Source organism: Leuresthes tenuis, unplaced genomic scaffold (genome assembly GCF_036924035.1).
Source record: "Leuresthes tenuis unplaced genomic scaffold, fLeuTen1.0.hap1 SCAF_6, whole genome shotgun sequence".
In the NCBI taxonomy this organism is placed as follows: Eukaryota; Metazoa; Chordata; class Actinopteri; order Atheriniformes; family Atherinopsidae; genus Leuresthes; species Leuresthes tenuis.
The window spans coordinates 6,628,854-6,645,481 of NW_027325360.1; the positions used below are offsets into that span (position 1 = coordinate 6,628,854).

At 38.2% G+C, this 16,628-nt stretch overlaps 1 protein-coding gene across 4 annotated transcripts in view; it reads left to right on the top strand.

Moving 5' to 3' along the window:
• The window catches only part of slc4a4a (solute carrier family 4 member 4a), a 53,658-nt gene that overhangs the window by 9,216 nt on the left and 27,814 nt on the right, over positions 1–16,628 (top strand). For all 4 annotated transcript variants that reach the window (XM_072387331.1, XM_072387328.1, XM_072387330.1 and 1 more), the window contains 3 exons: positions 979–1,152; positions 13,156–13,291; positions 15,190–15,350. In XM_072387331.1, coding sequence (XP_072243432.1) covers positions 979–1,152; positions 13,156–13,291; positions 15,190–15,350 — 471 coding nt within the window. The remainder of the gene's footprint in view (positions 1–978; positions 1,153–13,155; positions 13,292–15,189; positions 15,351–16,628) is intronic.

The following is a 16,628-nucleotide window of genomic DNA, read 5'->3' on the forward strand; positions in this document are numbered from 1 at the left end:
ACGGTCATGAGATGTTGGTGCCAGAATTGCTCAAATTTACCAGGATGTTCTTGGTCTTGACTCTTGGACTTTGGATCCTTCTGTGGATCTTTGAAAAAGGGAACTACAATGCAGTGAAACTCTGTAGGAAAACATTGACCTCTAGAAAATCTCGGCCCTTCGGCAACATGTGACCCTCCAACAAACCAATGTTTAAACACAGAGCTAAAGTGGTCAGTGGATTGTTTACAGAAAATGATGTCAGCTTTTGAGTGGGGGGGGGGGCGCTGAAGACTAGAGGGATGGTAAGGAAAGTATAACCTCAAAGACATACAGATGGTCGCAGAGAGGGAGTGCGTCACTGATTACTTGGAATTAATAATTTAGGATATGGCAGTTTTCATGAAGTCTGAAAAAAATTGCTAAATCTATGGTTCTCAGAGGAGCTTCAGATGTATGATAATGTTGTAAAAGTTGATTTATAAATTAGATTTCACTAGGAATTCCATGCCACTTATTGTAGGTTAAAGGTATGTCAGATTAATAGCTTTTTAGCATTTTGGCATGATATCAACATCCAACAAAATGACTTGTGTGCAGTCAGGTTGGTTACCTACAACCATTCAACCTTAAAACTGCACATTCTGTTGGTGTTATGTCAATAAGTACAGAAGGCATGTAGTTGTGCAGACAGCCATGGCGTCTTCACTGTTCCGTGATACTTCTTTTTCTGTCCAAACTATTTGTTTTGACAGTGTACTGCAACCTCTGTCACCGTGCTCTGCTTCGCTGTCTGGAGTCTGTTGTGGGTTATGGTGGCTCTTGAAATTAACTGAGAAGTGGTCAGGATTAGGTTAGGGTTATGTACATATTGGATTGTATTTTGCATACTCATCAGCTTGTAGTGGTCCCGTAATGATTTATTCAGCTGTGAAGCTCATTATTACATCATTTCAGTCTAAATGTGACAGACTTTATCTTCCTTTTTGCCTTTTGCAGGTCACCACACTATTTACATTGGCGTGCGTGTGCCCAAGAGCTCTCGACGTCGGAGGCGACACCGCCGGAGAACCGGCCACAAGGACAGAAAGGAGAGGTTGACGGAGAATGCCTCTGACAAGTCGGACACAGAAAACAACGATGAGGCCAGCAACAGCATCCTCAAACCTCTCAGTAAGTTGTGATGGACTCCATGTCAAGGGCGATTAGGTTTCATGTCTGTCTTCACTGAAGGCTGCTCTCTTTTCCAGAAAAAAAGCCCTATAACTCACTGTGACCCCAACAAAGTTGCTGAGTCCCCTTAGTGGCCACAAAGTGTTCCAGAGGGACGAGTCCGTTTTGACAGACAAGAGTAGATTTTTATTGAAGTAATGGCTGTTCAAATGCAGTTTTACTAGTGCTGATCTGAGTCTATTGAGAGCAGTGTGTAAGTCTGTCTTGCTGAGGTTTTGTCCTCGGTTTTAGACATCTATACATGGTAAAGCTTTTTGGGGGGGGTTGGACCACCTTCCGTCATGTGTAGTGTAAAGTGAGACATGCTGCTGTGACATCTGCGGATGCTCAGAGCTGAAACCTGAGGAAAAGGAAGGAGTGACGGTCTGAACGAATGATGGGGACTTAAAATGGGAACATTAAAGTGAAAACACCAACACTTTCTTGTACGAAGATGTCAGCATATTTTTCAGTCACTGCTCTGTTCTATTTAAGTTTTGAGTTGTGTTTTTTTTTTCTTTTCTCCATTAATATGAGATTAAGATGCCCACTGATTTATTCATCAAGTCACAAATAGCACTGCCATTTTGAAATGAGGGGTCAGTGCAATTTCTGACTGTGGTTCTGAACACGAGGATCAGGCTGCATATTGAATAAGATGATCAACAACCTCTAACCCACCAGATGAAACAATGATAAGGAAACATCATGTTCTGGTGGAAATGTGAACAGTTAATAGATGTTGTAGGTCACAGGCAAGAAAGTCCACAAGTGAGTGGTTTGTTGAAGGCGGAGTCATCCGATACCAGAATGTGCTCATTGGAGAAAAAAAAGGATAGCAACTCTCTGACTACACAATGCTCCTGTGTGACACAATTTCAGTGTGAAAAGGCTTGAAATGTCCTTGCTTCCTGTCAAATCCAGTAATGAGACAGACCACTGTCAGTTCCAGAAAATGATATAATTTCACACATTCCTGCTTGCGCCCGATGTGAATGGAGGACCAACATGTGCCAGAGCTGGATTTTACACTGGATACACGTCACTTGATGAAGGGGATTTTCTTTAGGAAAGAAATCCAGTCAAAGAATAGATTACAGCCAGGCCATCTGCTTTTTGCTACTGACTGTCATGTTGCATACTAAGCAAAAATGGTTTGTTTTATAGCCGTTGAGGGATGGTCCTTGATTACAGGATAACATGCTTTAAGATTGGCTGAAGACTAATAATGTTATATCAGTGTTGGTGTATTTTCCTAGCTGTTTAGTATGGTTAATCTCAGCTTCTCTGTTGCCACTCCTTGTGAATCCTCTTTGATTTTGGTTGATCCTAGAATATAATATAAAAATACTGCGGTTCAGTCCAACCCATTTGGCCTCATAATAGCAAAGTGCCTAGTTGCCATGAAATTGAATAATAATTATTATTTTTTTTTTTTCAAATAATGAGAAAATGGTTTCCAGTATCAAACCCTGCATGCACACCATTCTCACTTCTCTTGAACATTCAACAGATTTGAAAGACAAGAAAACTATCTTAGTGGAAGGGACCTCAGAAATGTCTCATAGTTGTTGTATTCTTTAAAATACCTAGGTAATACCGAATGTACTTTTAAGAATACAGGAGACGGATGGTTGGCTATAGAAGCTATTTCATACTACTTCTCCACTGAATTGTTTTCAGTTTGAAAGACACTGTAGATATTTTTTGTTGCCCATAGTTGTTGCTGACTCCCAGGTTCACTTTCTTACAAGCTCAGTCATTCGTAAAGCTACTGACAGTACTCGGACTCTGAGTTTTTGTGTTTAGATCAGTAGTTACAGAGATGGATAACTGCTAACAACGGATATCTAATGGTAGCCATCATACATTTTTCAAGTCACTGAATTCGCAACAGTTGAAATACTGTATGCACTAAGGATAAGGATATATGTCTCTATATATATTAATGACACTGGATGATTTAATTTTACCCTTCCTGATTCTTGAACTTTGCATTTACAATACTTAGTGTTTCATTTTCCAAAACCAATCCATTGTACATGACTAAAATGTTTGTGTGTCAAAAGGGACATCAACCACCTTTAATTCCTAAGAGCCTCTCTAAAGTTAGATTGTGATGAGGTACGATTGATACCCCAAATACTTTGGTTTGTTTACAGCAACAGTGTTAAGTCTCCATTCATGGAAAATGTGACTGTTGGATTAAAACGTGAGCATTTAACGTTTTGTTTGCAGTTAACACTTGAATAGTCTGCTGGTATCTGTGGATGAAATAATACAAACGTATTGTTGTGGAAAAGCCGTCATGGAACACATTGAAATGCACATTGAAAGAACACTACAAACAGAGCAAAGAGTACAATTGGTATTGTTAAACATCCATGTGGTCATTTTCTTTATTGTATGCAAACAGGCTTCTGTACATTGTAAATTCCATTTTAAATGATCCATTAAGTACATTGTCACCTGGAGTTTAAAAATGTTCACGGGTTACCTTAAAAGTCAGCACTATAATGAGACGTAAGTGTTCCTAATGGTATAAAAAAAAGCAAAAAAAAAGCTGAAAGTTTCAAATCTTTAGCAGCACTGATATTTTCTTTTGTTTTCAGTGTTAGACAATTGGAAACAGTAAAGAAGAAAAACACATCCTCTCATGAAGAAGGCTTGTTTTGGCCTGAGCCCAGCTGAAGGTGAAGCTGAAAACAATTGTGTAGCATATACATTCACCTTTATTACAAGAATCTACAGAAACTGTAGATGCTTCATTATTCCCATGTGAGAGAAACACTATTATTAGTGTTTCAGTATTGGTTTTCCGTATGACCTCATCAGTTTCTCATGTCGTTGTGGAAGAATTGTGGTCACTCTTCTGAACAGTGTTCTCAACAGTTCGTTGAGGTTTGCAGCATTTGTTTATGTACAGCTCTCTTAAGGTCCCATTTTTTTTATCTGATTGAGGTCTGGACTTTGACTGGATTACTGCAACATCTTGATCCTTTTTCTTTCTTTCTTTGAGACATTTTGTCTGCTGCTGTGTTTGGGATCATTGTCCAATTTCATGCCCCAGTTTCAGCCAAGCTTTAGCTGTCAGACAGATGGCCTCTGATTTGACTTTGGTATACAGAGGGGCTCATGTTTAGTTTTCTCCAAACGTGCTGCTGTTCATTAAGACCAAACATCTCCACTTTGGTCTCATCTGTTCCAGAAGTTTTGTGGCTTGTTCAGATGTAGCTCTACAAACCTAAGCTGTGCTGCCATGTTCTTTTTTTAGAGAGAAAAGGCTTTCTCCTGCAACCCTTCCAAACAAGCCATACTTGTTCAGTCTTTTTCTAATTGTGCTGTCATGAACTTTAACATTTAACATGCTAACTGAGGCCTGCAGAGTCTGAGATGTAGCTCTGTTTTTTTTCCATTGTAGTGCAGTGTAACTATAAGGTGACATTTTAACCATTCCCAGATTGATGGGCAGCAACCATTGCTTTTCTAAGATCATTGCTGATGTATTTCCTCCTTGTGTTAACACACACCTGAATGCTCCAGACCAGAAAACTGACAAAACTGATTTTATAGAGGTGCTGCTGATGATCAATTAATCAAGTGCACTGATCAGCAGCACCTGGCTGCTTCTTATCCTCTTAATTACTATGGAAGCAATAAGCTGGACTTAGGTTTTCTCACACTGCTTTTTCATTTTGGCCACGTCTTTGTTAAATAAAGAATAACAGTGTTAAATGTCATGTCATGAGGTTGTATTTACCTCATTGTAAGACCTGTTGAGGATTGAATAAGGTTTTTAAATATCCTGATGTGTAAAATGTTAGTTTGGAATGAGGTGTACTGTCATTTTCACATGATTATATATTATTGTCTGTTTGCCAAATGCACCCTAATGCAATTCTCAGCTTTCGTGTTCAAACAAGTTATATTAACCAATTTGGAGAAGGTCATGTCTGGCTCTCTGAACTTGTAATGCATAAATGTCAAAGTAATTAAAATTAAGTAATTCATACTTAATTCAATTTACCTTTTTAAAAATTGATTTTTTCCTGTTTGGTCACATGTGATAAAATTAGAGTTTGTATTTTCTTTTTAAATCTAGATCTGCTCTTCCTTTAACTGTTTAAACTAACTCAAATCTGCAGCCATCTGTCAGGCACGCAAAAACTGACAGGCTCGTAGTTTACCTAATATCCTGCTGTTATTCACTCTGCTGCCCCATGCTACTCTCTCTGGGAAACATGGCTGCCCCCAGGGGAAAGCCCTAGTCTGTCTGGATTGAAATCCTCTTGTTTAGTCAGATGGACGCTGCAGGGACAACAAGCATATCCTCCGAGTTGCATGTCGTCTATTGTACAGCTATATGAGACCTCCTCATTTTGATGAGAATGTTTTTTTCAATCCCTTCCTCCATCTTATTGTACAAGGATCAAATGTTCTTTCAAAGTGGATTACAGACATTATTTAGGAACTTTGCTTGGTCCAAATAGGTTGAATTTCCCAAAGTCAGGGACACAAGCTGTGTGTTTAGTTTTTTTTAGATTGCCCTTTTATGTTTGTAATTTGTTGCATGGATTGACTTAGATATGTGAAAACTCCTTTAATATATCAGGTAAATGTAAAGGTTACTGTGGAAACGTGCTTGTTTTCCCCTGATTCCTGAAAAGTTGAGAAAGCAATGCTGCTCTTACGTAGTAAAAGGAACACAAATGCCAACTACAATTTACTTAGAATGTATTACTGCAGTACTGTATACTCTGTGCTCTACTTATTGAATATTAGTTATTGCAGTGTTTATTTGACTGTTGATTACTTACAGACATTTTCAGGGCACAAGGGTCAGTAGAAGCTCTCCAAGTTTATTTTTATTGCTGTAGTATGTGTAAAGCCTGCCCTGATTTTTAAACCATTTAGAAATTAACTACGCATTGTGATCCACAGAATGTCTGTTTTAAAAGCTTTTAGATGTCCTGCTGTGTCACAACAAAACAAGTATCTTAAACTAAAAGTCCTTGTTGAGTAGTTAAACTACTGAAAGACAGATTCTTCACGTCTGCTCTTTATTCTTATGTATATTTACACAACTTTTCTTGAATAATTTTTGTCTCCAAACAATTAGTGTAGGACATTTTTATCAATATTTACTAAAGGTCAACCCAACAAGGCAATTATATCTCCAATCCTGATAGCTGCTTATTACCTCACATAGGAGATGTAGAACCCACAGCGAAACTGCTGTTTCTTTGCATCTTCCTTTTATTTATGGGCCTAAATGCAGTGGACATGAGTCTGTTACCATCAGCTGTAGGGGTCTTTATGGATACACAGTTTACTGAACACTGATATTGTGGACAGTTTTTTTTGTTAAGTCTGTCATGATGATATTTAAGAATTTATTTAAACAACTGCAAGATATAAATTCTTGAGTACACAAAAACTTGAATTTTGAATCTGTTTTTTCATCTTAACCTTTATTTCACAGATACAAGAACAAATTAACAATTATTTTCAATATGTTCAAAAAGCAACTGTTCTACAGCACCAGAAAGCACAATATTTTTAGAATATACAAGTAACTGTTCTGGAGGATTCTACAATCAGTAGATTTAGGTTGACAGGTGAGGGTGTCAGGGTTGGATATAAAAGTAACCAAGATGGTTAGTGTGTTAAAGCAAAGAAGCGTCATAGGTTACTTTTTCCCAAACCTAGACAGTCATTAGTTTGGTATTTTGCATTTAGAAATATATTTTATTTTACTTCAGTCTTCCAGCATCTGCAGGGCATAGTATTTTGAAAAAATCTTGAGACATATCTGTCCATAAGGGATCGGGGACAGAAACAATTGTTGCATTTTGCGTGATACTTGAAGAAGATGAGAAAGACTATCTAGGCTGTTATTAGAGAAAGGTGCAAAATCCAGCTTCTGTGATGGTTTGGGGGTGCGTCAGTGTTCATGGCATGGACATCTTGCTTATATGTGAAGCAGCTGAAATCTTAGTCAAAGATTCTCTTGCAGAAATACTTCAGTTAGTATCCTATGTTCCTGAACAATTAAAACATGCAGTTAAAAACAAGGTTGATGTAACACAATGTGAAACATGCCTCTGTCTCAACTTTAAGAATATTTTACATTGTAAAGGGCGAAACTAATCACTGATAACTCAAACATAAGTTGGACTCTGTGACACAACTTTTCTTACAAAAGTGCGAAAAAGCTTGTCATTATGTCATCTAAATATTAAATGTAAGGTTGTTCTGGTAAGAAAGAGTTTTGTCACTCTGGGAATGTAAATGGAAGGTAAAAATATCCAAATTCTGATGGCTGCCATGTGATAAGAGAAAAACATGGGTCCTAACATAGGGACCCGATGGGCACCATACTTTGGTCAGTTAATGTTTTAGTATTAATATTTGTAGAGATAAACAGTCCTTACCTTACCTTTGACAATGATGAGGTGTTAAATTATACCAAAACAAAGCATTCATTAAGTGAATAAAAATTAAAAGAAGTAAGGATTTAGACTTTGCTATTTACTGTCTACAAAGAGGATATGAAGAGTTAACAGAAGCAAGGTGTAGAAGAAAATTTGATTTTACAGTCAGAATACCTGCAGACGGCAGTGTTCATTTCATCTCAGGTTATTTCCTCTCAGCTGGTATTTGTTACATTCTCACCAGAGGTTGCCCACCTCAGCTATCTCAAACAAATACCAGAGCGAGATGGTCTGGGTATAAATGCTTTGCTCTCAATGAACCACCCTCAGGGTGTCACTCTGCATACAACCCAGTCCCTGTTCCCTGCCTGTGTGCAGGGAACAGGGACTGGCCTTGAGCACACAGCCTTGCATACTGAATGACAGACTTTTTGGCATGGAAAAAATGTCTTGGATTTTTTCCTTTGAATGAGATCACAGTTACAGTGGTTGCTAACAGTGAACATGCCAGTAGATCTCATGTATCATTTTAACTGTAATTAGATTTTCAAAAAGGTCAGAAGAGATGGACGGTATTTGTGTAGGATGCATGTCAAGAATAGGACTGAACAGGCCTTTAGTGGCAGTCACACTAAGCTTTCTGCCGGGCAGCAGGCATTCTTCCTCTGTCCCCTATCCCATGAGCCTCTGCTGCTGGGACAAAGTCCTCTTTGTATGCCCATGGCTCTTGGCTAGAGCACACAGCGCTTTGAAATTGCATTTGAACGATGGGATTTTCATTTCTATCCCTCCTTTTCGTGCTAGCTCTCACCCCTCTTTGCTTTCACTCTGCACTGACTCTCACTCCACCGAACCTCCTCACCCACCCACCTTTCTCTTTTGCAACCTGTCTAGTAGGGCAGTTTTGCATTGATACCAGCATTGTGTTTGTTATAGCTTGGCTTTTTTCTAGACTGTATGTGCATGCAGAATCTGGAAAATCTTGAGTACAGGTTGAGAATGGTTTAATATGCTTACGGTTAATCGGAAGTTTTAAGAAAATTTGATTTTACTGTCAGAATACCTGCAGAATAAAATTATCATCCATTTTATTTAAAATGGATAATAATGCTAATAGTAACATAAGAACATTTTTTTTCTAGTTTGTGAATGTTTTCAATGTCCAATGCCAGGCGTTAGTCATAGCTGTTATTATATGTTGGATATAAATGGTATAGTTTAATTAATAAAAAAAACTGTAGAGATCAAAAGACCAAGAATCCTTTCGAAATGTTCTTTTTTTTTATCTATGAATATGACTTACGTGCTAGCTGTGTGCTACCTGCTGCTTGCTGATGCAGATTCTTTGCTGCTTGGTCTCGTACCTACCCTCCAATTTTCTGTTTTTCTTTAGTCTATTTTCTTTTTTCTTTTATACAAGTCCATTAGTAACAACCTGTTGATACTTCCAAATTACTGGAACTAATCAGTTTATTGTTGATAAAGCAAAATTTTTCGTTATTTTTTATCTCGGTGCTACGTGACTGCACACAGTAGAAACCAGATTTATAGTGACTGGTCACTTAGCTTAACTAAACTAAACTCAACTAAAATTTAGCAGAGGCAAGATGCCTCCCTTCTCCTCAGAAGACCTCAATGCACTTCTGCTGAAGATTTCTTGAAACTAAAATTCACAGGGTAAAGGTGACAGCTGAGGTAAATGGACTGCCTTTATCTTTATCTCAGAATTAGAGACAAGAGCAAGCTAAGACACAGTGAAATTGCACCAGTAGCATTACCACGAAGCATGAGAAAAAGACAAGAAATCCACAGGTTGTAGTCCACCTTGGAAATTTCTTAATAGTAAATAATCTCCACATGTAATGGAGGAAGAGTAACAGGCAGATCTCAAAAACTGGGAGGATACCTTTTTTTTTAACTGTACCTGTTAACTTATTAACTTTGTAACTTTTTAACTGTAATTTAGTTGTAATGCTTTCGTGTTCTATTTGAGCCCTTTGAATGACCTAGTTGTTGAATTGTATTGTGAAAAAAATAAACATTACCTTGTCTTGCCTATTAGATCATATTTAGCATGAAGGATGCCAACTTAACAACTTAAAAAACATCTTATCAATCAATTATAACATCAATTAATTATTGAGGAAAATACAAACCAGCATTACATAAAGTAACAAAAGTAGGCGAGCCTTTGCTTTGTGTCCTGATATTTTACCTTCAACCATGCTGTTGTAATTCATAATTATTGTCCCATCATTACTGGCCAGCTATCCTTGTGTGCAGCCAAATGGGCACAGACCATGACACTACTACCGCCATATAAACGAGATGGGATAAGGTTCCTTTGCTGACATTTTTCTGCAACATATAATGTTGTAAATTTGGTCTCAAAAATCCACATACTGTCCTTCCAACAGCCCTCTGGTTTATCCACATGATCTTTGCAAACTGTAGGGGGAAACTTTAGTTCACGTTGCTGTTTAGTGTTCTTGTGATGGTGCGTTCATGGACATTTGCCAAAATAAGAGCCCTTTAGTTCCTTCAAAGTTACCTCAAGTACTTTTGTATCCTTACACACTATTATGTAACTTGCTTTTGATCTTTGTTGGGTTAGGCTCCTTGTGAAAGTAACAAAAGTATTTCCTTCATTTGTTAACAATCTGACCGTGGATTGGCGTCCAAGCCCTTGTGCTAGGTTTTCCAGCCTGCTGAGTGACAGCATCTCTTATTCTGAGCTACCATGATACACTTCCACATGTTGGATATATCTGACTCTGATTATAAACACCTGGCTTTAACCTAACTTTCAAATTAATCATCGAGTTTCACATAATTGCACATAAAAGCTGCTTATAGTCATTTGATTTTGGTAAGTTTTCCCTAATGCAGAGATTTTTTTTCTTTTTTTAACTTGAATATCTTCATCTACTAAGTCACGCTTTGGAAATTGGTTGTTTGTTTTGAATAATTATTAGATAATAATGGTAATCTGTGCAGGATTATCAAAAAAGTTGAGTGTTCCTAAACCTTCAAGCACAGCTCTATACAGAACAGTAGATTCCAACAATAATCACTGTGTGTGTCTTTTCCTGCTACAATAAGGTGTTTTCTTTTGCAGACCGTCCTTACATTGATTTCACATTTTCATACGTATGGATTGTTTTATTACACTTATAATTCTTACTGCTGTTTGCAAGGAACACACTTGAACTGCTCTTTTTTCCCCACTACATGCGCATTTAAGGAATACAGCAGTAGGTGCTCTTTGTGAGCCCTCACACTGCACTGCTGGCTTTTGTTTTCTATGCAATTTTGACCATATATGTATTTAAAGTTTGTTTTAACTGTTTACTGTAATCAACATAAATCGCTCTGGATATGAGTGTCAGCTGAATTTGTGTAACACACATGTTAATTATTTCTTCTAACATGTTATTAAACAGGTAGCTTGGACTCAGACTGGTTGCAGCTTATGTGTGTGTGTGAGAAGATCTGGGTGTGTGCCAGGAGACGGTTTATCCTCCACCTAGTAATCTTACAGTTGCTTGTCTGGCTTGTACCTGTTGTTGTTGTTGTTGTTGTTGTTATTTTTATCACAAAAAAAAGCTCTCAGCTCGTTTACTATTCGGTCCGATAGCTGACTTAATGAATGAATGAATGAGTGTTGGATGATCTGATAAGTGGTGTATGAATGTAAACATCTACATTTCTTCTTGAAGTCAAATTAAATACTCAACTCATTAGTCACATGACTCAAAAGTCTGTTATCATATGATACTGTCACTGATGATTTCCATTTTATTTCTTCATTTAAATCCAAACTTTTCCTTAGGGTATCATTTTTTAAATTGATTTATTCATTCATTTCTAAAAGAAAAAAGATAGCGTGGTTGTAAGGTGTTAGCCACGTAATCGTATCAGCCAGCTTTGCTGATAACACTCACTCACTGACACATACGTTTTTACCTTTGCACTCCACAGTAAGTCCCCCCCACTGACATAATGCAGCCGTGAAATCCAAATCATACTCTTTAACCAAATATGAGGTGATGCATAGTTTGAAAAAGTGTCCTAAAATCTGTCCAGTAAAATATGTTAAATCTCAACGTCTGAAGAAAGTAGAAAAAAAGGAAAAAAGAGGGGTTAAATCTTTAGTTTATTGTAAGTGGTTGACTTTTCCCTAAATTTGAAACATTTTGATAGCTTTTGTGTCTTAAAATGTCATGTGTCATTGCAGCCTTTAAAGGAAAAGCACACATTTGACACATCAGGGCATGAAAGAAGAAAGGTGACATAAGCCCTTTTTTCAATAAGTTGACACAATTTCCTGAGATCTTATTGAAATGTACAAGACAAGCTTTGGTTAAAATATCTGTTGGTTGAAGCGCAGTGGCCCTTCTGTCACCTCTACTGAAACACCTCTGCTGAGACCAAGCTGTTTATAGAGATGGAGATTGAGGGGCAAGTGACCAGCTACTACTCATAGGATCCCACAGACTAAACAGACACATCAAGAGTCTCAACTTCAGGACATTATTAGACCATATGTATTCATATTTTTTTACATTTTGACATGTCATATTGTTATTACATTAATTCCAATTTTATCTAGTATATTTTTAGGTGTGTCTTACAAAGCCAGAATGTTTTCCAGGGGCTGAGCCTAAATAAGCTGCAACACTTATCCAGGTTTGTGTAGTTTACTGACTAAAAACTGTGTACAGTTACATCCATCCACGGACCTGCTTTCATGAAAGAATTATTAGTGGGTTCTTACTCAGAGTTTAAAAATAGCATGCTCTTGTTTGAGTAATCAATGATCATGTCGTGCATTTACTGTGTTTGAAAGTACTCAAACGTTTTATTGTATATCAATACTGTTGAAATTGTGTTACTCTCTTAATATTCAAATAAGAAGACAAAAGGAAAGAAAGGCAAGCCACAGCTAAAGAATAGGCCAGTTTGTGAACCATTTCCTAATTGTTAATGAGGGGTTCCAGGGCTGCTTGCCAAGGCATCAGGGCCAATAGTGAAGGCCTGTTTGAACAGTGAAGGGGAGGCAGAGAGGGAGAATGGGGCAAGCTGTGGGGACACTGTCACTGAGGGGACCCCTAAACCCCATCAGCCCCCTCCTACCTGGTTCGCCAAGTGCTGGTGGAGGCAGCTGAGAGTGGCTGTCACTTCCACCCAAGACTTTAATGAAGTGCTAGCTGCTGTTGTGGGACTCTGGAGAGCTTGAGCTGTGAGCAGACTGTTGTGTGATTTGCAAACTCTGGGTCAGCTGACTTGGAAAGTATCTGGGTGGTCAGTGAGATTTTAAAGATGTCCAACAACAACAATAATCAAGAAGAAAAGGAAGAGGATATAGAGGAAAAAGGAGAAGAGGTCATAGTTAAGATTCCACCACCTCCACCTCCTCCTGAGGTCAATGGGAAGGGTCCAGTTGAGGACGAAAAGCCTGTGCCTAAACCCATGCCCAATGGGCATCATTGCCAGCCTGTGAATCGAAGTATTTTTCCTCTTTCTGCAGTCTCACCAGCAGCCGAGAGGATCCGCTTCATATTAGGGGAGGAAGATGATGGCCCGGCACCCCCACAGCTCTTTACTGAGTTGGATGAACTGCTGTCAGTGGATGGACAGGAGATGGAATGGAAAGAGACAGCCAGGTGAGAACCTCTGCCCCACACGTTACGCTTCCTGCATGTGCCCCCTTTTTTTACAGGTTATGTTTAAAACATTCTCCATTCATATGATACGGCCATTCAAATAATGCAGTAAAGTCCAGTTTATCTGAGGATGCCAAAAGCCATCACATCAATTTTCCTCAAAAACTTTGAGCAAACTTCATTCAGCTGAAGGTTTCACAGGTTTCTTTTGTGTGGCCCACTGGTGGGTTGTGATGGGACAGAGATGGGATGATTATTTATACATCATTAGCCGTGGATGAGTGAAACTCTCTCAGGGGGAAACTGGATCCCTGTGCTGCTGTTTGAGGCACAAAACGAGTTTGTCATTGTAACCTCTGACCAACTGTACAACAGATAGAAGATTTGCTCCACTGTGGGATGAATGATTTGCACAGGAACTCTAGTAGTGAACATTAACTATAGACATTATACTTTCCTTTACTTTTTATTTATACTCGATGGAGTTTTTTAGGATAAGGTCTGTTTTTTTTTATTCTAGCAGAATATATATATATATATTTAAAATGATAGTGATAATAATCATTTAAACACCTTCTGTTACTCTGCCAGAGAGAAAATTGGCTTTGAGATGGGAGATGGAAAAGTACAAAAGTGAAAAATAAAGAAATAAGGGAGAAAGGTTGGGGGTAATAAACTGAGGATTTTTAAAGTTCCAATGTGTAACGTTTAGGGTAATCTACTGGTAGAGAAGTAGTATTATAAAACTGTTTATGTAAATGTAGAATCAAGTGAAAATGTGATTATGTCGCTTTTATTACGTTTGAATAAGCAACATTCAGCAGTTTGGTTTCAGAGTCAGCTTTTTACAGAGTCCCAGGGGGGGATTTGCAGTTTGTGCTGCTAGATGTCGCTACCTTGTACACACTTCATCTTTTCAGGTAGTGCATTTGATATGAGGAGTCTCTGACAATGTTTAGTCTCAAATTCATGAGAAACAACCCAGATTCTTTTGTGCATTGCTTCTCGTTTTAATGTTGGATCACTCCCATCACACTGCACTTTTTTAAAGTGGGGTTGTGTAAAGTAATTGTGACTTGTCAGTGTCTCACCTGTGACAAACTGCTGTCATAGTGCTCGCATTTTGGAAAATCATGGAAGACTTGTGATGAGGAAGCAAATTACACTCAAAAGCATTTTTTTTTCAAGAATGTGTGCAGTATCTTAGGAAGTGGAATGAGCAGAAGTGCTGGGTAGAGCTGTCTGTCTGCCAAGTGCAAGCTTAGCCGCCAAAGTGGGCAAATAAAACCCTGTTATACAAACAGCTGCTCAGAACCAATTCACTCTGTCATCCCCTTGACTCATATGTTTATATGAATCCTTTGGTCCTGTTCTCCATCCATCTAAGTAATAACTGAAACACTGCATCCTAATTTCAGAAAAAATGAAGCATTGCTGCATTTACACATATAATTGGCAAAGCTATGGATCATTGGACACTTAGCTGTACACCTGTCGGACCTGTGTGCATTATATGCCTTTTATGAGAGCCTGATAAGTAAACAAAATTAGATTAAAGGCAAAATGCTGACCATTTGGATCATTCTTCATACTTTTTTAGGGTTTTGAAAATCCCTGCATGAAAGCAACATTTCTCAAATCTTTGAGGTCTCTTCCTCTCCAAGGACACATATGTATGTGCACTTTATTTATATTTAATCTGATCAGTGTTGACAAACCTGGTTACATCAGCTTCATCTACCCTGATGGTTTATTACGTTGACATCGTGTAGTGGTTTTCCTTAAAGTCTTCCATTATTGCCAAATTACAATATGCTTGTATTACACTTATTCAAGATTATGATATTAAAGGAAACTCTTACCTATTCAGACATTTTTCTTTATTTGCTTCCCTCCAGGTGGATCAAGTTTGAGGAGAAGGTAGAAAAAGGAGGTGAACGATGGAGTAAACCCCACGTGGCAACACTTTCCCTACACAGTCTGTTTGAACTGCGGACATGCATAGAGAAAGGCACCATCATGCTTGACATGGAAGCTTCCACTCTGCCTCAGGTTGTTGGTAAGCTTGCCTTTAAAACAGTTTATCTATTAATTTTGTCATTTGTGATAACAGAAATATTAGGGATTATATCAAAATATGCAGGTCTAACATTGTTGATCATTGGCAACAGCTACAAAAGTAATATGCTGTATCTGAATTATACGGGTGATTGTCACTGAGATGTTAAATTTGGAATTACCAGTTGTGCTGTTAAAGTTCTCATGATAAGTTAACAGAGTACTGTTTGTATGATGAACTATTTTCAGTTACCTATAGTTAAAAATGCTAATAATTACTGGAGTAAGTAAGTTCCGGTAGCACTTAACCATAGGGGTTAAAACAGGAGGTTTTTCCTTTTGAAATGAACAAAATATTGATCTTACAATGTTGGCATCAGGCAAAATCTATCTTGATTATTAAATCAAGAATTTATTGGTTTAAGGGTATTTGCTTTCATCATTTAGTTAGTCTTCCTTTCACATCCCTTCATTCCTCCAGTTTTGTTGCTGACTGATAAAGGTCAGTGTGTTCCTGATTGTGTAGCAAGACCCTGTCTGTCAGTGTGATTTCAATTGCTCTCTGATGTGCAGCATTTGCAGAGTGGCGAGCAGATTTGTAGATTGATAAACCACAGGATGTTTTTTTCTTGCCCTTTTTGTTTTAAGAATTGCGACAGGTTAGAGCTGAGGTCTTGGCTTCATTGAACTTTACATTACACCTCTGAGCTCAAATAGCAGTTTACGAATGGTCTCACAAAAATGTCATAAACTGATGACGGTCAACCCTCTCCAGTTGCTCTGAGACGATTATGTCTCTCTGCCTTCCTATGTCATGCCGCCGCCCATCGTTTCTGTCTGCATGAAGGAGCAGGAGGAAGAGCTACCACTTGGCTAGATTAATGCGAAGTAATTGACTGTGCTGCATGGACTGCACAGGCTGAGAGGAACTGGGCCTCTTGCTTTGAGGTCTGCCGACTTGACTGATGGACCATTAACAGTACTACCCCTCCGCAGGAGGAGAATCTCCCCAAGGCTGCTTTCTGTGAACATTCAGGCTTCTGACCTTATTTTTGAAAATAGCATAGACGTTTAGATTGAGCCATTTTATGATAACATAAAGACTTTTATACGCAAGAATAACAATCTTGGAAACTTAAATCTGTGCAAGTGTGAAGAAACTGTGACTTGGTTATCTGCTTTAAGTGATTTTGTCGTGAAATCAAGTGCACGAGGGGAAAAAGTACAAATTATGTTTTCTAAGGCAAGCACAGGTCATTTTTTAATTGTTTTGCTGTCA